Here is a 22,968-nt window from a genome sequence, read left to right as displayed (position 1 = left end):
CCCGCTGGTGCTGCCCTGATCTCTGTATTTCTGGGTGAGCGCCTGTCTCTCCTGAGGCGTGTCCTGGGCTAGAAGGCCCTGGAGAAGCTCTATCTGGACAAGAGAAGTGAGGCTTGAAGGGGACTGACGCAGAAAGGCTGTTTTATGAAAACTATTTATTTCTGGCTGTCCTGGATCTTCATGGCTGTGTTCAGGGAAACACGCTGACTGAAACCGCCCACCCTGGACAAGCACCACAGTGACTATTTGCATGAGTGATTTTATGACAGGAGGTCCTGGTAAGGAACACGGAACTAACAAGCCACCAAAACCAGAAGAGCTCAGGAAAGGTCAAAAGGAGACGCTGCATGTCCTACCACCTCCCATAATCCCCCTCACCGGCCTCCACCCTGGCTGAGAGACGTGTGCATCACCAGGAAGGACTCTGAGTCAGCATGACTGGCCCAGGACAACCCGGAAACTGATCCCATTGCTGCAAACCCAAGACTCGAGCCACGTGGCACAGCAGTGCCCCTGGCTCCCTCACCCTGCTGCCCTCGCCTGGCACCCTTCTCAGTAAAGGCTCTTGCTTTGTTAGCATGTGTGTCTCCTCAGACAACTCATTTCTGAGTGTTAGACAAGAGCCCACTCTCAGGCCCTGGACGGGGTCTCTCTCCCAGCAACAGCAGGATGCGGCTTTTCTGCAGCTGTGGCGAGCAGGGGCCACTCCAGCTTCAACAGTATGTGAACCAAGAACCTCCAGGTGGACAAGCTGGATTTAGAAAAGGCGGAGGAACCAGAGGTCAAATTGCCAACATCCATTGGATCAGAGCAAAAAGCAAGGAAATTCCAGAAAAATATCTTCTGCTTCATTGACTATGTGAAAACCTTTGACTGTGTGGATCACAACAAACTGTGGAAAATTCTGAAAGAGATGGGAATATCAGACCACCTTATCTGACTCCTGAGAAATCTGTATGCAGGTCAAGAAGCAACTGGACATGGAACAACAGACTGGTTCCAAATTGGGAAAGGAATACGTCAAGGCTGTATATTGTCACCCTGCTTATTTAACTTATATGCAGAGTACGTCAAGAGAAATGCTGGGCTGGAAGAAGCACAAGCTGGAATCAAGATTGCCGGGAAAAATATCAATAACTTCAGATATCCAGATGATACCACCCTTATGGCAGAAACTGAAGAGGTACTAAAAAGCCTCTTCATGAAGTGTAAGAGAAGAGTGAAAAAGTTGGCTTAAAACTCAACATTCAGAAAACGAAGATCATGGCATCTGGTCCCATCACTTCATGGCAAATAGATGGGGAAACAGTGGCTGATTTTTTCTGGGCTCCAAAATCACTGCAGATGGTGACTGCAGGCATGAAATAAAAAGATGCTCACTCCTTAGAAGAAAATCTATGACCAACCTAGACAGTATATTAAAAAGCAGAGACATTACTTTGCCGACAAAGGTCTGTCTAATCAAAGCTGTGGTTTTTCCAGCGGTCATGTATGGATATGAGAGTTGGACATAAAGAAGGCTGAGCAATGAAGAATTGATGCTTTAGAACTGTGGTGCTGGAGAAGACTCTTGAGAGTCCCTTGATCCTAACAAAGGACTGGGATCGTGAAATTAGTTCCTGAAAGTATTTAGCTCTCTAAAGACCTGTTCCACCAGATTCCCTGGAGCAGAGCGCCTCCCTCCACCTTGCACTCCCTCGGGGAGGGGTTGGGGTTGGAGTTTGGTATCTGCAGCAGCACAGGCCTCAGTCTCTGTAGAGGCAGATGGCAAATGCCCTTGTTGTTCCGTCGCTGGCAATGCTCTTGGCAAGTGCCAGTTTTGGCAAACAGATGGTGAGAAAGTGGAAGCGGTGGCCGATTTTATTTTCTGGGCTCCAAAATCACTGCAGACACTGACTGCAGCCTGGGACAAACCAGAGACGTCACTTTGTTGACAAAGGTCCATCTAGTCAGGGCTTCCCTCATAGCTCAGTCGGTAAAGAAACTGCCTGGAGTGCAGGAGACCCTGGTTCAATCTCTGGGTCAGGAAGATCCCCTGACAAAGGAAATAGCAACCCACTCCAGTATCCTTGCCTGGAGAATCCCATGGTCAGAGGAGCCTGGTGGGCTACCGTCCACGGGGTGGCAGAGTCGGGCATGAGTGAGTGACTGACATGCCATCTGGTCAAGGCTCTGGTTTCCCAGTGGTCACGTCTGGATGTGAGAGCTGGACCGTAAGGAAGGCTGAGTGCCCAAGAATGCATGCTTCTGAACTGTGGTGTTGGAGAAGACTCTTGAGAGTCCCTTGGACTGCAAGGAGATCCAACCAGTCCATCCTAAAGGAGATCAGTCCTGAATACTCGTTGGAAGGACTGATGCTGAAGCTGAAACTCCAATACTTTGGCCACCTGATAAGAGCTGACTCATTGGAAAAGACCCTGATGCTGGGAAAATTGAGCGCAGGAGGAGAAGGGGACGACAGAGGGTGAGATGGTTGGATGGCATTACCGACTCGATGGACATTGAGTTTGAGTAAATTCCAGAAGTTGCTAATGGACAGGTAAGCCTGGTGTGCTGCAGTCCATGTGGTCGCAAAGAGTCAGCCACGACTAAGTGACTGAACTGAACTGAACTACTGTCTTTGGGGCAAACCTGGCAACTTGTCCCAGAGGCCACCAGGGAGGGCCCCCCCCCCCCAGGGCCAAAGGCAGTTGGGTGGGGCAGCCTGGGAGTCCACTCCATCCCTGTGGGCAGATGGCACATCTGGGGTGAAATGGGAAAGTTCCAGGCCGTTGGGGTGCTGGAGTGATTCTGCTGGTTGTCCAAGTCCAGTGCTTATCGGTGGCTTCCATTCCCGGCCTTGGGCTGAGGAACGTGAATCTTGCTGGAGTTCTTGGCCGGCTGTGGTCCCGGGCCCGCCCTCCTCTTCCCACAGGTGCCTGGCTATGGCTCAGGTCTCTCACTCTCTGCCAGGTCCTGGCCTCTCGCCCGCACGGCCGCTGCTGCGCACGTGCCACTGGGACCAGCCGTGTCCAGACGCTGTGCCCTCTTCTTCCTGCCACCTCCTGGCGGTCCCCAAGTGCGTGCCGAGCCTCCTCCAGCACCAGCCCTCTGCCCACCCACCTTCTGCTCGGGGGCTCCTGAGCCGTGCTCCAGACTTGGCAGATAGCATTCCCCCAGCCCACCCAGCCGGAGAAGGCAATAGCACCCCACTCCAGTACTCTTGCCTGGAAAATCCCATGGATGGAGGAGCCTGGTAGGCTGCAGTCCATGGGGTCGCTAAGAGTCAGACACGACTGAGCAACTTCACTTTCACTTTTCGCTTTCATGCATTGGAGAAGGAAATGGCAACCCACTCCAATGTTCTTGCCTGGAGAATCCCAGGGACAGAGAAGCCTGTTGGGTGCCGTCTATGGGGTCACACAGAGTTGGACAGGACTTGACTCGACAGCACTGGCAGTAGCAGCAGCCGACCTGGCACCGAGTCAGCCCTGTCCTCTGCGACTCGGGCTCTACGTCCGCTGCGGAATGGGGACCTCGTGGCCTTCCCCGCAGCCCCGCCGGGCCCCTTGGGGTGCCCCAGAGACAGCCCCAGGCCTCCCCATTCCCCTGGGTGCAGGGAGTCGGCTGGGCTAAGAAGGAGGGCTCCAGGGCCGTGGCTCTGAGCTCTGCCTGAAGGCTCTGCCCCGCTGGTGTGCCCAGGGGCTCCCACGGTGGGGGCTAGGCCCTGCCTGCTGCTCCGGGACCGTCCAGCTCTGGCCCCTGGTCTCACTGATGCGGCTCCATTGCCCCAGGCTGTGGTCCCCAGGCCTTTCACACTGGTCCCCTTGGCTGCACCACTGCCCACACAGGCCCTGTCTTTTTAGGGATGACAGTGTGGTAAGACCAGGCCTTGAAGCAGGAAGGCCTGTTCTCAAACTCTGGCTCATTCATAGGCCTCTCTGGGCCTCAGTCTCCTTGTAACACTGTGTCCCCCCTTGGGCAGCGGCCAGCGAGGGGCATTACCCCTCAGACCTCTGCCTTCAAGGGAAGTCTAAGCATTTTTCATGCACACGACAGCCTGACCCTGGGGCTGCTCCCAGCCCAGCCTTTCGGGCATTTGAGAGCTATCAGTCCAGCCCCTCACGGGTCCCCCCGACCCAAAGCCTCTCCCCCAGGGCCCCTGGCATGCTGCGGGTGTGGGAGGGTTTGGGGGCTGAGCTCCTGTTGGAGGCCACCTGCTGGGCCTGCAGGCGGGGAGTGTGTGTGCGTGTGTGTGTGCGTGCGTGCATGCGTGCATGTGTGTGGCCCCGCCCGTGCTCAGGAGCAGCTGCGCCAGTTGCTTCAGAAAAGAGGCAGACAAACAGCCCCGCCGAGCCCCCAGGACCTCGGTCCAGGCTTGGCAGGGATGCAGCTCCACTCCAGGCGCCCTTTCCTGTTTTGACTCTTTCACGCCAGGGCAGGCGGGGCTCCTAATCAAGGCGCAGCCTCCTTGGAAAGGATCCCATTCCTCAACCGCCTGGACGGGAGCTGGGACATGCCGGACCCCGTGAGCGCATGCTGTTTACAGCTCCTAGCATGTCATCATGCCGGCCGTTCCTAAAAGCAGCCTGGCAAGGCATGGGGACACCACTGGGACCTCATGGAAAAACCCAGGCTTTCCTGGAAGAGGACGGGAAGCACAACAGCCCAGTCAGAGCCCAGCTCTGAGCCTCGGGCGGGATCTCCCTGAGGACGCCTGGCAGGGATCCTAGAAGGCGAAGGATAAGCCCTCCCCAAAGGTTCTGGCCCCCACAGTCAGGGTCAAGAATGTCCATCTGGCCTCCTCCCCTCTGGCAGCACCCAGGGCCCTAGGGGAACCAGTGACTTGCATATCCTTCCCTGCGGCAGCTCCTCCCTGGCCTGGTGAAGCCACACCTGAGGCTTTTTCATCATTTCCAGGTTATATAGAATGTCCTCCACTGGCTTTGGCCAGTTCAGTTCACTTACTCAGTCGTGTCTGATTCTTTGCGACCCTATGGACTGCAGCATGTCAGGCCTCCCTGTCCATTGCCAACTCCTAGAGCTTGCTCAATCTCATGTCCATCAAGTCAGTGATGCCATCCACCCATCTCATCCTCTGTCATCCCCTTCTCTTGCCTCAATCTTTCTCAGCATCAGGGTCTTTTCCAATGAGTCAGTTCTTCCCATCAGGTGGCCAAAGTATTGGAGTTTCAGCTTCAGCATCAGTCCTTCCAATGAATATTCAGGACTAATTTCCTTTAGGATTGACTGGTTTGACCTCCTTGCAGTCCAAAGGACTCTCAAGAGTCTTCTCCAACACCACAGTTCAAAAGCATCAGCTCTTCCAAGCTCAGTTTTCTTTACAGTCCAGCTCTCACATCTCACATGACTTATGGAAAAACCATAGCTTTGAGTAGATGACCTTTGTCGGCAAAGTAATATCTCTGCTTTTTAATACGCTATCTAGGTTGGTCATAGCTTTTCTTCCAAGGAGCAAGCATCATTTAATTTCATGGCTGCAGTCACCATCTGTACTGATTTTGGAGCCCAAGAAAAGAAAGTCTGTCACTGTTTCCACTGTTTTCCCATCTATTTGCCATGAAGTGATGAGACTGGATGCCATTGTCTTAGTTTTTTGAATGTTGAGTTTTAAGCCAGCTTTTTCACTCTCCTCTTTAACTTTCATCAAGAGGCTCTCTAGTTCCTCTTCACTTTCTGCTATAAGGGTGGTGTCATCTGCATATCTGAGGTTGTTGATTTTTACTTAAGTTTTCTCTTTAGGTTTTCTAAAAATAATAAAGTATCTATTTCTGATTCCATAAGCTTTAGACAGCTCTTTCTGGTGTCCACTACCCTAGAAGGGAAAACAGAGCCTCAGCACTTCCTGTTGCCCTTCTCCCAGCCCCCTAGTCTGCCACACTTGTCAGGGTGCCTGACTGGGGAGGCTTGCCCTGCCTACTTCCTCCCCTCCCCTTCACTGAGGCCAGCTTGAGAAGGGCTTTGGTTAACATCCTGAGCCGTGTTTTCAAGCTGGGGTGCAGCTGGGTACGTGTAAAGACTTATCAAGGAGGGAGAGGCAGATAGTTTGAAGGAAATCAATTTCTTTCCAAAAAGTGATCTGCCTTTGAACAGTTTCTGCCCACCCTCTTCGACCATCATCTGTTCCCACTCCAATCCGTTAGATGCTGTGGGGTTTTGCCCTGAGCTGTGCAAACTTTCAGGAGCTCCCGAGGGACAATTTGAAATGTGTTCCTTTTTGCTGACAATGTGAATGTTTGTAGGAGCTGATGACTCCTTCAGCAAGTCAGTAATTCTAATTCTTTAAGTTTCAACACACTTGAAGAGAGCTCAATTAGCATAATTTTTTGGTGAAAGATCAACATGTGACCTTTGGTATATAACTCACGGGGTTCTGAGAACTGAGTCAGGACTGTTAACACTCACACAAGCCCACGGTACTTTCTGCTCTCACTTGTTTATGTGACCGAGGCTTCTCAGGAGTTACAGCTGTAAAAAGGAATACTCTGGATTGAATGCTGCTGTACCTGTCTCATTTTACCAAGATTTGAAATTTGTTATTATGTTGAACTGTGAAATGCTGACCATCAGAATGACAAGCTTATCAAAAAGAAATTTTTAAAGAGCCTTAGGGTCCTAAGAAATATCTTTTATTACATTTAAATGTACGCCCATGGTCATCTGACAGAAAAATGATAGGGTGATCAATGAAAGACTTTCCAAAGTAAAAAGGTAGTCTGTGTGTGCTCAGCCGTGTCCAACTCTTTTTGACCCCATGGACTGTAGCCCGCCAGGCTCCTCTGTTCATGAGATTTCCCAGGCAAGAATACTGGAGTGGGTTGCCATTCCTTCTCCAAAGGATCTCCCTAACCCAGGGATCGAACCCACATTTCCTGCATTGGCAGGTGGGTTCTTTACCGCAGAGCCACAAGTGAAGCACTGAAAAGATTACAGTATGATAAATTTTTAAGGAGAAAGTGAAACTGATATACAAGCACAAGAAGACAAATAAAAGATATAAAATTTGTTAAAGGATAATTACCAATGCATATTCAAATTGCCTCGTGAGAAAATAAAATTGTTTTGGTAGTCAGTAGCCACCGTATACCTTTAAAAGTGTGATGGGTAACTTCCGTAGAGGTCCAGTGGCTAAGACTCTGCACTCCCAATGCAGAGGGCCCTCGTTTGAGCCCTGATGAGGGAACTAGATTCCATGTGCCATAACTAAGAGTTCACATGCTGCAAATAAAGCTCTTTCAGGCTCCAACTAAGACCCAGTGCAGCCAAATAAATATTTTTCAAAAAGTGTCATAACTTGACCTGCCTCTTGAGAAATCTGTATGCAGGTCAGGAAGCAACAGTTAGAACTGGACATGAAACAAGAGACTGGTTCCAGATAGGGAAAGGAGTACGTCAAGGCTGTATACTGTCACCCCGCTTATTTACCTTATATGCAGAGTACATCATGAGAAACGCTGGGCTGGAAGAAGCACAAGCTGGAATCAAGATTGCCGGGAGAAATATCAATAACCTCAGATATGCAGATGACACCACCCTTATGGCAGAAAGTGAAGAGGAACTAAAGAGCCTCTTGATGAAGGTGAAAGAGGAGAGTGAAAAAGTTGGCTTAAAACTCAATACTCAGAAAACTAAAATCATGGCATCTGGTCCCATCACTGTATGGCAAATAGATGGGGAAACATTAAAAACAGTGACAGACTTTATTTCTTGGGGCTCCAAAATCACTGCAGATGGTGACTGCAGCCATGAAATTAAAAGATGCTTCTTCCTTGCAAGGAAAGTTATGACCAACCTAGACAGCATATTAAAAAGCAGAGACATTACTTTGCCAACAAAGGTCCATCTAGTCAAAGCTATGGTTTTTCCATAGTCATGTATCAATGGATGTGAGAGTTGGACTATAAAGAAAGCTGAGCGCCGAAGAACTGATGCTTTTGAACTGTGGTGTTGGAGAAGACTCTTGAGAGTCCCTTGAATAGCAAGGAGATCCAACCAGTCCATCCTAAAGAAAATCAGTCCTGAATATTCACTGGAAGGACTGATGCTGAAGCTGAAACTCCAATACTTTGGCCACCTGATGTGAAGAACTGACTCACTGGAAAAGACCCTGATGCTGGGCAAGATTGAAGGCAGGAGGAGAAGGGGCTGACAGAGGATGAGATGGCTGGTTGGATGGCATCACTGACTTGATGGACATGAGTTTGAGCAGGCTCTGGGAGTTGGTGATGGACAGGGAGGCCTGGTGTGCTGCAGTCCATGGGGTCACAAAGAGTCGGACACAATTGAGCAACTGAACCGAACTGATAAAAAGTTTGATTAAAAATACAGTATGTCAGAAATAACCTCCTTCACAAGCATTCACATTTATGATGCAAAACTTAGATGTCCACTTGAAGTATGAAAGGAAGAATTTTTCCAAGTTTTTCAGGGACTATAGGAGCAAAAAGTTTGATGAGCACTGCCTCAAAAGCCAGACTGCTTTTTCAGGGCAGGGAAGTGAGAGCAGGACCGGGAAACATCTTCAATCACTGAGTTTGCTTTTCCACTCCCCACTTCGTTTTTCTTGAACCACCAACTCTGACCTGGGGCTCCTTGGGCTTCCCCAGGGTAGACTGTGCTGCACTGTGCTCAGTCACTAAGTCATGTCCAACTCTATGCGACCCCATGGACTGTAGCCCGCCAGGCTCCTCTGTCCATGGGCTTCTCCAGGCAAGAATACTGGAGTGGGTTGCCATGCCCTACTCCAGGGGCTCTTCTCGACCCAGGGATGGAACCCACGTCTCTTAAGCCTGGAATGGCAGGCAAGTTCTTTGCCACCCGGGAAACTATCCCACCCCTAACCCTAACCCTCTCAAAGGTAGGTTACTTTACAGGGATGCTGTCAATCTCAATCTCTAAGCCTCAGGCCTCTCTCCCTCTCCTGGCAGCCTCCCAGTGATAGAACTCGGTGGGAGTTGTGGAAGTCTCCACACTGGGAGGGAAAACCAGGTGCAATAAGAAACATTTTCATTTGAGTACTTCCAGGTAATTGCCTATAAAGACTTCAGAGGACTTAGAAAATCTGTAGATTTCAGTGAGCTTATCAGGTTGCGACAATACACACAAATTTTTTATATCAGAGGCTTCCCGGCGGCTCAGTGAAAAATCGACCTGCAGTGCGGGAGACCTGGGTTGGATCCCTGGGTGGGGAAGATCCCCTGGAGGAGGGAATGGCAACCCACTCCGGTATTCTTACCTGGAGAATCCCATGGACAGAGGAGCCTGGCTACAGTCCATGGGGTCACAGAGTCGGACACAACTGCGGGACTAAGCACACGTCAGTAAGCAACCGAACAAAATACAACAACGGTAATTACAACATTATAAAAATATGAATAGAGATACATCTGAAAAAAGATGAGCAAGCCCTGTAAACTGAAGAAGACTTGAGTCAGGAAATAGAAGGTGTTCAGGGACTGAAAGGCTCCATATGGGCAGCGTTCGAGGGCAGGCACCTCCCTGGAGCGGAGGACCAGGCGGGGAGGGGCGCTGCGGGGGAGGCGGGGCGAGACGGAGGTCCGCGGGGCTTTTTAATTTGTTCTCTGCTGGGTGCTGCTTGCTGCCACCCAGGCCGTCCCCTTTAGCATAGCGCAGCGCTGGGGCAGGCTTTGGTGAATGCACGGTGAGCAGGTAGGATTGAGGGTCCAGCTGAAAGAAGGCCGGCGCTTCCCCAGCCGGAGAGAGAGCCGGGAAGACCAACGGCCCTTAGGAGCGTCCTCACCCAGAAAAGAGACCCCCAAGGGAAAGCAGGGGCCCCACGTTTGCACAGACCCAGGGCGGGCCCTCGGAGGCGGGGCTGGGGGCTGTGATTGGTCACGTCTGGCTTCCTCGGGCTCGTCCTCAGGGACTGGGGGCCGCCCGTCACGGGGGCCGAAGGGTGGCCGCCGCAGACACCGTCCTACTGGCAGCCGGCCTGCGGGACGGCGGGTGGTCACCGCAGCTGAGGGCCGGCCCCTCCCGGCGTCGCGTCTGAGGGGCAGGGGCCACAGGCACCGGCCCGGCTCTACCGGCAGCTTTACGGTCAGCCTGCCGGCCCCTCCCCGGCAACCAAGCCTCAGGCTGCATCGCCGGGCCGAGCCGCCCCGCCAGGCCCGGTCCACCGCCCGCCTCAGTTTCTAGGCGGCTCCCGCACGTCCCGCGCGTACCTGCCAGACTCCCGCGCCGCGCCCCGATTGCGCACGCGCGGACCCCCCCTCCCCCCCCCCCCCGCGCTCCGGCTGCGCACGCGCGGCGCACTCCTCAGGCGCCCCCGCCCCGCCCTGCCCCGCCTCGCGCACGCGCGGTCCGCCCCTCAGGCGTCCCCGCCCCGGCCCACCCCCGCCTCGCGCACGCGTCGCACGCGCCGCACGCGCCCCGCGCCTCGCGCACGCGCAGGCCCCGCCCCGCGGCTAGTGGGCGGTGCTGCCGCTTATTTGCTTTGCGTCGGCCACCGCCGTCAGTCAGTCGGGGCAGCGGGCCGACGACGTTTCGTCCGCCGCCCAAGGTGCTCCGGCCCCTGCGCTCCCTTGGCGCGTCCGCAGACCCCGACCCGCCGGCCGCGGCCCCCTAGCCCCGCCATCATGTCGCAGAGCGAGAGCCCCGGGCTGCAGGAGGAGAGCCTGCACGGTGAGCGGGGGCCGGGCCCGGGCTGGGGGCCTGCGGCGAGGGGCTCGCGGCGAGGGGCCCGCGGCGAGGGGGCGGCCTGCGGAGAGGACCCCCGGGCGCCCTGGCGCGGGTCTCCGCGTCGGGGCGGCCGGACCCGCGGGTGCCTGGTCTTCTGAGGCGCACCTCGGTGCTGGTTTCGGTGCCAGTACCGGCCCGGGGAGACTGGGGAGGACGCGTTCTGGGACTCGGGGCAGGGCGGCCTGAGGGGAAGCGGCGGGGGTCGCGCCGGCCGCGCCGTCCTTCTCGATCGCTCGTCCGGGGTCGCGGGCTGGCCTGCCGGGGGACACGGGGCAGCTGACCGCGCTGCAGACTCCGGAGCGGACACCCGCCCCCGGAACCGGACGGGGGGCGGCCTGGACCCCCGCTCCGGCCGCGGCTGGAGGAGGGGCCGAGCGCCGACCTTTATTTTCCTGAGGCAAGAGTTAAGTGGGACGCGGGAGTGCGTAAATAAGGTTCGGAGAGGACCGTGGACCCCGTAGAGAATTTTAAAGGTTCATTAAGATTTAAAAATCATCACACTGCCTGAATTTGAGCCATTAATTTTCTGTATTCGTTAAAACAGTATTTTACTCGCCAAGACTTGGCCAAATTCGTCGTATGTTGTGAAACTGCAGTCACAGCCTAGAAATCCTATAATCTTTTCTTAAATTTCGACATGGGCTATTTTCCTTGAGATAGATAAAGGGACTGAATCTTTGCCTTAAAAAAGATCTAAAAAGTGTTTGATGAACCGCCTGCAAGTCAGTCCTGTTAGCAGACTACTCTGCTCCTACCGTGGTGTGTTCCCTTAGTGGCTGCATTGGTCCGAAGAGTCCGCAGTGTCCAGAGCGGCTTCATCGCCAGTCCTTGGTTGGCAGACCCAACTGCTGAGTCATTGGCAACGCAGAGTGCCAGCTCATGGGTTAAAAGGTTTGCTCCTCGGTTTTGTGTATTCTATAAAAAGACGGTTACACGGTGAGTGGAAACTGTCGAGGAGTCTTTGGGCCGCGGTCAGGGGTACGTGCAGCAGGGCACTCGAGCCTCTGGCCAGTGTGGGAGGGATCACGTGGGCCCCGCCGCCCTGGGAAACCGAATCCGGGCCGGGATTGGTGGCTGGGCCGACACTTGCCCTGGGCTCAGTTTTGATTTGATTACCTCTTGTTTACCTCGGAAAGAACTCGGAGCAGTTGATCGCTGAGGCAAGACAAAGGCCAACGCTCTCCCCTCTGCTTGTCTCTGGCCAGATGCTTTCCCTGAGTCCTGCAGCCTCTGCTCCCTGGTCTGCTCTGGTTAAAGCTGTTGACGGGCAGCCTCTGCTCTCTGGTCCGCTCTGGTTAGAGCTGTTGACGAGCAGCCTCTGCTCCCTGGTCCGTTCTGGTTAAAGCTGTTGACCAGCAGCAGGATGTCCTAGATGCCTTTCCTGTCTCAGATAAACAACCCCTAACGTGCAGGGGGAAGGTGGAGTTTTGTAATATTATCTTGCAGCATCATGCGAGGGGGTGCGAGACTTAACTTCCCAGAGGCGCGCCCCCCCCCTCCCCCCGCCCAGTGCTGTGCTGAGTGGGGATCAGTGCCATCAGGTGGCACCGGCTTACCCCGAGATGGCCCCCACTTCTTCACCTGCTGGTCTGTCTGCAGCCAGTCAGAGGGTGGTGTTGTCACAGGCCCCCACCGTGGATGAAGGTGCAGTGCATGAATAGGCACAGGACGTGCACGTCTCGTGTCCTGCACTTTGAGAGGGAAGGGGTTTCCGGCAATGAGACCCTGGCCCACTCTGTGCATTTCAGATGGCCACAGTGAGGCGAGAGGTGAGGCGAAGCCCATGGCAGGCAGGTGACAGCAGTTGGGCTCTTAGGGCGCCAGGCTCCTCGGGCTTCGGTGACAGAGGCCTCAGGCAGGCAGAAGGAAGGGGGGTCCACCGGGTCCTGTTCAGACGTCAAGCCTCTGGTTCCTGTACCGCCTCACTCAAGAAACTCTTAAAAACTGGGATTTCTTAAGTCCCACCTCTCCTAGGGAAGAAGCTTTCCCAAGGGTGGTCCTTGCCTCCAGGCGTAGCCCCTGCGCCACCCCAGGGCTGTCCTCAGGGTCCCACCTGTCCCAAAGACCCCAGGACATTGACCCCAGCATCGTGTAGGTCATGCCCCTGTAGTTTTCAACCCTGGCTGCCCACCATCACCATTGTGGTTTTCTCAAAGTAAGGGTACCAGGGTTCTGTTGTAGCATTCCAAATCAGGATTTTCCGGCTGGTGGGTGAGACTGCTGGAGAACAGGGAAAGCACAAGAGGTGGTCCTCCAGAGCCAGGGTTGTGACATGTTGCCCCAGACTGGGTTGTGGGGTGCTCTGCCAGGGGTGCTGGAGAGGGCTGTTGGCCTGGAGCCAGGAGCAGGGAGCCTCACAGTGCAGGCAGGGACTGTGAGAAACTGTGCGAAATGCTCAGGATATAAAGCATGGGTGCTGTGTTGAGGTTAGTTGATAGGGTCAGGCTCCACAAGTTAGAGAAAGACAGTTGTCATTATCTGTTTTCAGGCTGGGGTAAACTGAAAGCTTAGTCAACCACCCAGCCTGCCGAGCAGTGGCTCAGGGAACTGTTTTAACACTCTACATGTGATCACAGCTTGTGCCCAGTTACTAGCAGTTGAGGTCAGCTGAATTCATGGCATTTGTGGCCCAGCCAGTAAGTGGTTGTGTCTGGGTCATTCCTGTGGCCTCTCCAGAGCTGGAAGACGGGACAGCATTGTGGTTACAGATCTTTTGGGGGCCCACGAATCGTCTCATTCAAGGTGTGGGCTTTCCTTCTTTTGGGATCAAGTGTCCTGGGGGTCACAGGGAGTTGTTTAAACAAAAGGAAGGCATGGCGCATCGCGTCGGTTTGCAGTTCTCTTCTGCGGTGACGGGGCGATGGCCTAGGCTCTCCGCCCATCTCATTTGCCCAGTCCACCTGCCCTGTGTCTCGTTAGTGTGAATTACAGGTCAGTGTGGCAGTGGCCTGAGTCAGGGCGAGACTCGCCTGGGTCAGCAACCACCGCCCCTTTTCCCGCGGCCTGACTACCTCACAGGCTGTTTGGGGTTCTGAGGAAGTGATCTGAGGTTGTAAGGCAACTCGAGGGCTTCCCTGGTGGCTTGGCGGTAGAGAACCCGCCTGCAGTGCAGGAGACGTGGCAGGTTCGGTCCCTGGGCTGGGAAGATCCTGGGAGAAGGAAACGGCTTCCACTCCAGTCTTCTCACCTGGAGAATCCCATGGACAGAGGAGCCTGGCTATAGTCCATGGGGTCGCAGAGAGAGGAACATGACCTAGCGACGAAATAACAACAAAGCAACCTGAAACCACTCTTTCTTGCTTAGAAAGGTGAGTGAGCTTAACTGCAGGTGAAAGAAGATTAATGGCCCCTGGTCTTCATTTTCCAGGGAGCTGCTCCCCTGTGCAGTTGCTGCAGGTTAATCATAAACTCTGGTCTGTTAGTGTATCACAGCCTCTGAGCTGTGCTGTAGACAGAGCTCCGCTGTAGACAGCCTGCGTAGAAGTCTTTCTAAAGGATGCCCAACACTTTCAGTGAGATGGTTCCAATCTCCATGGAGTCTGGAGTGGAATCTAAGCATGTGCCTGAAACTCATCGTGTTGTTGTTTTTTTTTTAAAAATACTCTGTCTTGTGGCTGTGCTGGTTCTTTGCTGCTGCACTTGGGTTTTCTCTGGTTGCAGCGAGCAGAGCTCCTCTTCGTTGCAGTGGGTGGACTCCTTCCTGCGGTGTCTTCTCTTGTGGAGTGCGGACCCCAGGCCTCCAGGGCTTTGGGAGCCGTGGCTCCTGGGCTGTGGCGCGTGGGCTTGGTAGTTGAGGCCTGTGGGCTTAGTTGCTTTGGGGGATGTGGGATCTTCCTGGACCAGGGATGGAACCTGTGTCCCTTGAATTGCAGAGTGGTTTCTTAACGACTGGACCACCAGGGAAACCCTGAAACTACAGTGCTGTATGCCCATTATATTTTAATTTGAAAAATATATTTAATCTTTGTCCCTGGTTCCAGATCCACAGCTCGGCTCTAAGAACCCTTGGACTTTCTTGAGATCTTTGGAAAACAATTGAGTCTGTGCTAGTGATGTGACTGCCGAGGTCCTCGGTAGCCTCAGGGTGGGGTGGGGATGGGCAGAAACTCAGCACTCGCCCTCCCCAAGCCTGCCTGGGGAGGGGCGCTGAGGCTGGGTTACAGGATGTACTGGGCAAGGGCGTAGAACTGCCGTCTCCCACCACTGCCTGCATGCCTGCCCTCTGAGAAGGCACTCGGGCAAGCACGGTGTGGTCCTGACTTCTGTGACTTGTCCCAAGGAGTTGCTGACGAGGGAGTGAATTCTTGGTCTGTCGGGCGTTTGAGGTGTCCCCTGCAGGGACAGTCTTGTGGTACCGAGACCACTACTGCTACTACTACTAAATCACTTCAGTCGTGTCCGACTCTGTGCGACCCCATAGACGGCAGCCCACCAGGCTCCCCCGTCCCTGGGATTCTCCAGGCAAGAACACTGGAGTGGGTTGCCATTTCCTTCTCCAATGCAGGAAAGTGAAAAGTGAAAGTGAAGTCTCTCAGTCGTATCTGACTCTTAGCGACCCCATGGACTGCAGCCCACCAGACTCCTCCGTCCCTGGGATTCTCCAGGCAAGAGCACTGGAGTGGGGTGCCATTGCCTTCTCCAAGACCACTACAGGTAGTGTCAAAACCAAACTGCTGGGCCGCGCGCGCTGGAGCCGGGAAACTGGTTATTGATATAAAAGCCCCCCACCTGGGAAGGCTGGACCGTGACCCGCAGTGGACGGTGCTGGGCCGGGAAGAGAGCGGTGCGAGCGACCGGGGCGGGAGAGGCCGGGGTGGGGCGGCAGTGCAGTCAGTGAGCCGGGCAGCGGAGGGCCGCCTGGAATAAGCTGACCGCGTCAGCTCACACGTGCAGGGGGGCGGGGCCCCGGAGCGAGGCGGTGCAGTGGACGTTCGTGGCCTCAGGTTTGACGGAATTAAAAGCAAGAAGTTTTCGTCTTCTCACCTGAAGACCTGAGTGGAAGGGCAGTCTCTCCAGTTGCCAGCATCACACAGGGTGGAGAAAGGCGTGTGCCGACGGGCCCCGGTGGCCAGTGGTCAGGCTGGACTCAGTGCTGCGGGCCTTCCCATGTGGCCAAAAAAAGGAAAGCTGTGTGTCTCGAATATTGAGCTCGATGGAGAAAGAGGGACTGCTCAGCAGAAGAGAGGAGCGGGTTTCAACAGCTGACGCGGAAAAGAGGCTCTCCCCTCAGCCAGGAAGCCTGTGGGAAAATGCCCAACCCGTGAGAAGGCAGCAGCGCTGAATAAGCCGGCCGACCCGGCCCCCGCCTGCCCGGACCCCCAACCAGCCCCCCGCGGTGACGATCTGTGCCCCTGCGGTAGTTGCGTCTCAGGCCTGGTCCCCAGGCAGAGGCGCGGAGGTCTGCTCTGCTCGGGGCCGCAGTGGTCCCGCACTGGATGCACAGCAGGGCTCCCCACCCCACACCCAGCGCCTCTCGTGGTTCAGACGTGAGAGCCTGTGGCAGCTGGCCAGGCAGCTGAGCGCAGAGAAGCGGGCATCAGCGCCTTGTGGGGCCACCGGGCTGGGCCTCCGGTCCGCAGCGCAGGCGGACCTTCTTACCTCAGGAGCTCTCTGGTGTCCACCCCGTCCTCCTGTGCACTCGCCATGCTGCCCTCCTCCTGAGTTCGCCCCCATGTCAGCCCCCACAGCACGCAGCCGGGAGCAGCAGCGCCGCCTCCCCGCCGGGATGCTGGCCCCACCTGGACTGGGGACCCCTCCCCTCACGGGGGCCCGGAGGGGCTCGGCCCGGTGAGCGGAGGGCCCCCCGGCTCAGCTGCCATTTCCCTGGTGAATATATCAAGTGCTAAGCCTTGGTAATCGGTCATTAATCTGTGGGGCCTCAGGGTCAGAACGTGAGGCTGGAATGTGGAAATTTTAAAGCATTCCTTAATTTCTAAGTCCCCAAGGCACTGGTTGAGCCTTTTTCTTCTGAGAGCTGAGTGTGGGCGAGTCCTGGCTACAGGGCCTCTGCTGACGGAGCAGATGGTCTGGGGTGCAGCTCCCGAGGGTCCCTGCAGAGGCTAACTGCACAGGGCCTGAGCCGGGCCTGGGGGCGCTACGGCCAGATTCCTGGCGGAGGGCCCGTGGGAGTCTCTGGCACGTCTTGAAACAGACGGGGTGAGCTTGGTATCTTAGCACCAGACTCCGAGATGGGCTGAAAATTGCAACCTGGTTCTTCTCTCGTCCCCGTCAGGCTCCTGGGTAGAATTACACTTCGGCAGTAACGGAAACGGGAGCAGTGTTCCCGACTCTGTTTCTATTTATAACGGCGACATGGAAAAGATACTGCTGGACGCGCAGCACGAATCTGGACGGAGCAGCTCCAAGAGCTCCCACTGCGACAGGTGGGCGAATGTGTGTGTCCCAGCATGGCTCCGCGGGCCTCCCTGGCCTCAGCCAGCGCCCAGACGGCGGGCCCTTTGCCCTCGGGTGGGGGGACACCGCCCCTGGGGTCCTGCCCCTGCTTCTGCCTGCTGGGCGTCGGAGCTCAGCTGAGAAGGCAGGGGGCCACTGTGACTCCTCGGCCCTGGTCCCCCCCGGGGCTGGCTGCTGCCTGCTGGGCAGAAGTTCAGCTGAGAAGGCAGGGGGCTGCTGTGACTGTTGGGCCCTGGTCCCTGCTGGGGTTGGCGGGAGCGCTTCCTTCTCCAGGGACGCCGTCCCCTGTGTGTGGGGGGGTCTGTGTGTCCTGGTGGAAAGGTGAACGTGTGCTGTTTCTCCCAAGCCCGCCCCGCTCACAGACCCCACAGGACACTAACAGAGCTTCTGAGACAGACACGCACAGCCTTGGAGAGAAGAACAGCTCCCAGGTAAGGTGCACAGGGTCTGCCTTCGTGATCTGTCGGTACAGGGCACTGGGTGACCCGGCCCGAAAGCCGACTTGTGCTTCCTCAGACCTTCCCTCAGCTGTGGGGGGTGGGGCATCTCCAGCACTTCACAGAGTGGACCGGAGACGGTGGGGCTGTTTGGTTCAGGGTGTGTGCCCGGGGCCCCGTCTGCCCCACACGCCCTCCCGGGGGATGCGGGCGGGTGGCGGGGAGCCGTGGGGGCCCGTGGGGGTCTGGAGGCCTGCCCAGGGCCCCGTCTGCCCCACACGCCCTCCCAGGGGATGCGGGCAGGTGGCGGGGAGCCGTGGGGGCCCGTGGGGGTCTGGAGGCCTGCCCGGGGCCTCCCCATTGGGACGGCACTGCTGCTGTACCTTCCTCGATGGCACTAGTTGCTTCCAGAAACCGTGCCTCGGGCTTCGCTGACTGGCGCTTGTGTGGTTTGGGTTAGGAGCTGACCAGGCTGATGGAGGCTGAGCTCAGTTTTCTGAGTTTCCTTTAAGAATCTCTGAGTTTGGTGGGGCCGTAGCCCCTGCTGGCGGGAAGTCCATGAGAGTAGGGTGGGCTGTGGCCCTGAGCTGCCTTTCCATAGACCTGGGTTGGGCCAGTGGCCAGTGCGGCCTCGCCAGGCCATCTTCCTGCCTGCTGCCTCTTGTGATGCTCAGGGGTATCGGGATCTAGGAACCTGGGGGGCCCTGCTTTCCTGGGGCCTCAGCTGGTAAAGAATCCGCCTGCAGTGCAGGAGACCCTGGTTGCACTCCTGAGTCAGGAAGATCCCCTGGAGAAGGGAAAGGCTGCCTGCTCCCTTCCTCACTGTGAGAGCTGTGGGGCCCGAGCTTCTATCAGTGCCCCTGGGTCCCCCTGCTGCCTGCCGGGCACCCCTCAGGCTGTCCCGCCCCACGGGCTCAGCAGTCCTTGTGCTCAGGCTTCTCCAGGGTGCTGCCTGCCTGCTCCCGGATGTGCGGGGTCCAGCCCAGCTTTGTTGTGTCCAGGTGTTTGGTTGGTTTTGGTACCGTGTTCTAGAGTATTTCCATAATTTCCCCCCTTGAATTTAAAGAGGAATTCTATGATCAGGTACACAGTTTTTAAAATTCTAAGCAATGCACCTTTTTAAAGCTCTTCAATTAACATATTATTAATAACATGTATTTTTAAGGCCACTGAGACCAGGGGTGCACGCGGGTTTCTAGTTTTCTCTTCTCCCGCCAGACGCGGACGCGCATTTGCTCTGCGTGCTGTGTGCCGTCAGCTCAGGCACATCCCTGTTGGGGGCCTTTTCGGGGGTTTCTGTTTTTCCTTTTACCCCTAGAACCACAGCCAGTGTCTCTGTGAACATGTGTCCCCACTGGCCGGTGCCCTCCCTGGGGCAGTGCCTGCAGCTCAGGGTCGCTGGAGTCCGGTGGGCCCTCCACGGGGGTGTGGGGTGGGCAGCGAGCCAGGCAGCGGGTTCACCGACCTCGTCTCCCCACAGTCCGAGGAAGACTACATGGAGAGGAGGAAAGAGGTCGAAAGCATCCTGAAGAAAAACTCAGACTGGATTTGGGATTGGTCCAGTCGGCCAGAGAACATCCCCCCGGCCAAGTGAGTCTGCGTCCACGGGGGCCTCAGGGGCCGGGTGCCGGCGCCCGCTGACCGCCCTCTCCCCTCAGGGAATTCCTGCTCTTCAAGCACCCAAAGCGCACGCCCACGCTCAGCATGCGCAACACGAGCGTCATGAAGAAGGGCGGCATCTTCTCTGCGGAGTTCCTCAAGGTCTTCCTGCCGTCGCTGCTGCTGTCCCACCTGCTGGCCATCGGGCTGGGGTGAGTGCCGCCCGCACGGGGCCAGTGCTGGCCTTGGGCACAGGTGGGGGAGCGGGGAGCCCTCGAGGCGGCTCGCACGTGGAGGGCTCTGGTCTCTCCGGTCCTGATGCGGGCAGATGGGCTTCTCTTGGGCAGCCTCCTGGGCCACTGGATGTCAGGACAGGCTTCTGACGTGGGCTGGAGCCCCGGGCTCTGAGAACGGGGCAGAGGAGACGCCCGGCTTGCTGGCTCGGGGAGGCAGGAGCAGGGCCCCCACCCACCCTCCTGAGCCCTGGCCCACAGCCCTGCCCTTGCTCTGGGCTCTGCCCCGCCTTCCCCTCTGGGGAGCTCCTCTCTGCAGGGAGCTTTGTCCAGAACCAGCATTCGGGTCCTCTGGGGCCTGGCGGGGTTAGGCTTCAGCCTTCACTTCCGGGTGGATTTCTGCAGGTGTGTCTGCCCTCCCAGACTTCACAGGGGTCAGGATCAAGCTCTCCTGTCCCTTTGCTCTGTAGAGACTCCCCGCTGGCCTTCAGGCCCTTGATGTCCTCCCGCTGCCCTCCTCCCGGACAGCCCCCCGCGCCCCTCCGTTCTGGGCTCCCTGGGGCGTCCCATGCAGCAGTGGTTTCTGTGAGATGTGCTGATAAACCTGGGGTTGTCAGCTGTCCCGTGGGTGACTGATTAGGTCAGAAAGTGAGGAGGGAGCTCTCAGCTCAGGAGGGGCTGTCCTTTGTGTGTGCCAAGGGTATGCGTTGCACAGCTGTTAGAGCACAGCTGGATTTTTCTAAATTGGATGCTGAAATGTGTGCTGATCAGAGTGAGACCCATGTGTCCACTGAGTGTTGGCAGCCAGGCCCCTTCTGTAGATAAGCTGGGCCGATCAGCTGCTGTCTCGGCAGTGCGCGCCCCCGGGAGACATGCCGCCCTGTAACGACCGCTTCCTTTCTCTGTCAGGATCTACATCGGAAGGCGCCTGACAACGTCCACCAGCACGTTCTGATGCAGGCTTAAGCCTGGTGTCCCCACGCCGCGGGGGCCCATGCCCCGCACAGCGCACAGAAGCAGCTGTCTCGGTCCTGGGCGGCCGCCCCGCGAGTCGTTTCTTCTGGCAGCGCCGCCTTCCTAACTCAGTGAAACACAGTAAACCACGCTCTCCCGCAGCCACACTTAGGGATCGAGCAACGAGCATGTCGTTGATTAATACCTACTGTAATAATTCGGTAGTAACCTTCTTCAGATATTATAAATATCAAAGTATAAATAATTTTAAAATACCTAGTTATGTTGTATGTAGCATTTTAATGAATTACTGATAGCGTTAAACACTATTTGAGGGAAGGAATGCCGACACTAGGAGGACTGCCTGAGGCTTCACCTGAATAAACACGTGGCCTTACTCCCTGCTGCAGACGCTTTGGTGGACGCGTCTGTCTGCTGCAGACAGCCCTCAGCACTGAGTGTCTGCTGGCTTTGGTACGCGGCATGTAGAATCCACCGCGACACGGGCGGCGCCAAGCGGTCCCCACCCCGGGCGGTCGGGCAGCACCAGACGGACCCCCTGGGACTGTCAGCGCCACCCTGGACAGCAGCCCCTGGACAACCACTGTCTCCTCCCGTCTCCAGATTGCGGAATTTAGTCTGGTTCAGTTTTTTGTGCTCTTAGTATCAGCTGCATTCTAAACTATTCTGTCTACTTTAAAAGGCTGGAGATAGGAAAAAAATAAATCTTTGCCAAATCCTTGGTTATGGTATTAACATACGGTTTAAAACTAAACGGCATACAAGCTTTTTGGTGAAGCCAGGTGTATCCCCACTGCCTGGGGGTTAAAGGATGCCCTTTCATACACTGTATAAATGCTGTTGTATTTGCTTCACTTTTCCACACTAAATTTCAGTTGTGTTCAATAAACGTAACATTCTAATTTTTAAAAACTTGGTTTATATTTAAACAATGACCTTGGAGGTAGCCCGCAGGCCTTCCATATGGAGGCGAGGCGTCAGCTTCATTACACGCCTGGTCCTGAAGAGGCGAAGGCTGCTTCCCGCTGACCTGCCCTGGCAGGGGCACGTCTCACTGCGATGGGCATGGTTGAGGCTGCGTTCAGGGCCTCCAGCGAGGCCAGGGGTCCCCAGGGCCAGCGCATCTTGGAGAGCACGGGTGAGTTGGGCCATGACCGAGAATGAGGTGGATTCGTGCAGCACGTTTGCGAGGAGGTGCCCCGGGCTGGGGAGTTGTAAGCTCTTGAGGGTGTCCTCCCTTTCTTTGGAACACCAGTTTTAATTCATGATTGATTCCACTAACTTTCCTTTTGGTTTCATTTTTTAAAACCTTGGTTCTCTCTTGTTTTCTGGCGGGATTATTTCTGTTCCTACCCTCCCAGGTTGCATATCCTTTCTCCCAGCTCTGCCCACTGACTGATGCTGTTGTGGGCACAGCTGAGCTGCCAAACACGATCCCCAGGTTCCTTGAGGCCTCTCTCCCATCACTGTGATGTTCCACTGAACGTCTGATCGTTTAAGGTGTGGGACTGTGTGTGTGTGAGTGTTTTCACTTTTTTGGGCACGGTGACAGCTTCCATAACACCCTCCTGTTAAGGCAGATCACACCACCGTCCATTTTACTGACTGAATAGCAAGTTCACAAAGTACTTAACGTCCTCCAAAAGATTTTCAAGCCTGTGCTCGGCTGTTTCCTGAGCAGACTCTTGCCTGCTGCGCCTGCACTGTGGGGTCCCGCTGGGGGTGGAGGCAGGCAGGCCCACCCTGGCGGGAAGTGGGCCGCACCTTCAGCGACACGTGTCTGGGCTGCTTGTGGTTTAGCATTTGACAACGCATGTGCACAAAGATGACAACTTGGGAAACGTGACAGGGTCCCCGAGCCAGAACTGTGTGGCTGCCAGCATGAAAAAAACGGTGGGAAAGCATCCCAGCACCCCCAGTTTTATAGCAGCTGCCGGGTTTTCTGACACCCAGCCTTTAACCCCACTGCCCCGGTGGTGAGCAGGCCCACCCGGAGAGCTCGGGCAGCCACGGGGCCGGTCCATACCCCGCAGAGCTGCCCCAGGGGAAGGGCTGAGTCTGCTGAGCCCTAAGTGCAGGCTGAAGAACAAAGTGTGTGCAAGTCAAACGGTTTAGTATTGTTCATGCAGAAGAACTGACGTGTTTGGATTGTGCTGGAGAAGACTCATGAAAGCCCCCTGGATGGTGAGGAGATGCAACCAGTCCGTCCCAAAGGAAGTCAACCCTGAGTATTCACTGGAAGGACTGATGCTGAAGCTCCAATAATCTGGCCACCTGATTTGAAGAGTTGACTAGTTGGAAGATACTGATCCTGGGAAATTCTGAAGGCAAAAGAAGAGGGTGGCAGGGGATGAGATGGTTAGATAGCATCACTGATTCCACAGAAATGAGTCTGGACAAACTCTGGGAGACAGTTAAGGACAGTGGGGGCTGGCCTGCTGCAGTTTCATGGGGCCGCAAAGAGTCGGACATGACTGAGCGACTGAACAACATGCAGAGGAGCCAGAGCGTGCACATCTGCTCATCTGTGCCAAAAACTTGGGATGAATCCTCCAGAAATGGATGAGCCTGGCTGTCCCCACGGGTGGGGTGTAACTGGGAGAGGGGCT

The 22,968-nt window shown here is 55.9% G+C and overlaps 1 protein-coding gene across 2 annotated transcripts; it reads left to right on the top strand.

The window, feature by feature from the left end:
* The first annotated feature begins 10,476 nt into the window (after positions 1–10,476).
* Positions 10,477–21,271, top strand: BNIP3 (BCL2 interacting protein 3). Of its 2 annotated transcripts, XM_086378193.1 has the most exons (7): positions 10,477–10,644; positions 15,206–15,354; positions 16,934–17,084; positions 17,462–17,546; positions 19,033–19,142; positions 19,211–19,363; positions 20,294–21,271. In XM_086378193.1, the coding sequence occupies exons 2-7, from the start codon at positions 15,261–15,263 to the stop codon at positions 20,337–20,339; spliced, it is 639 nt and encodes a 212-aa protein (XP_086234319.1). In that variant the 5' UTR covers positions 10,477–10,644; positions 15,206–15,260; the 3' UTR covers positions 20,340–21,271. The 2 variants fall into 2 exon arrangements, with proteins under 2 accessions (XP_086234319.1, XP_086234320.1); XM_086378194.1 differs by lacking the exon at positions 15,206–15,354.
* Positions 21,272–22,968: the final 1,697 nt, after the last annotated feature.

The sequence above is a fragment of the Bos grunniens genome, chromosome 26, assembly GCF_055505025.1.
Source record: "Bos grunniens cultivar Pamir isolate PY7600 chromosome 26, Bosgru_T2T1.0, whole genome shotgun sequence".
NCBI lineage: Eukaryota > Metazoa > Chordata > Mammalia > Artiodactyla > Bovidae > Bos > Bos grunniens.
The sequence above is the reverse complement of the archived record's forward strand: the minus strand, read 5'-3'. Positions and strand labels throughout refer to the sequence as shown.

Excerpts from the sequence above, each read along its gene's own strand:
- BNIP3 (XM_086378193.1), top strand. The coding sequence starts at position 15,261 with ATGGACTGCAGCCCACCAGACTCCTCCGTCCCTGGGATTCTCCAGGCA. Across the intron at positions 17,085-17,461 it reads AAGAGCTCCCACTGCGACAG|CCCGCCCCGCTCACAGACCC; the intron begins GTGGGCGAATGT and ends GTTTCTCCCAAG. Across the intron at positions 17,547-19,032 it reads GAGAGAAGAACAGCTCCCAG|TCCGAGGAAGACTACATGGA; the intron begins GTAAGGTGCACA and ends GTCTCCCCACAG.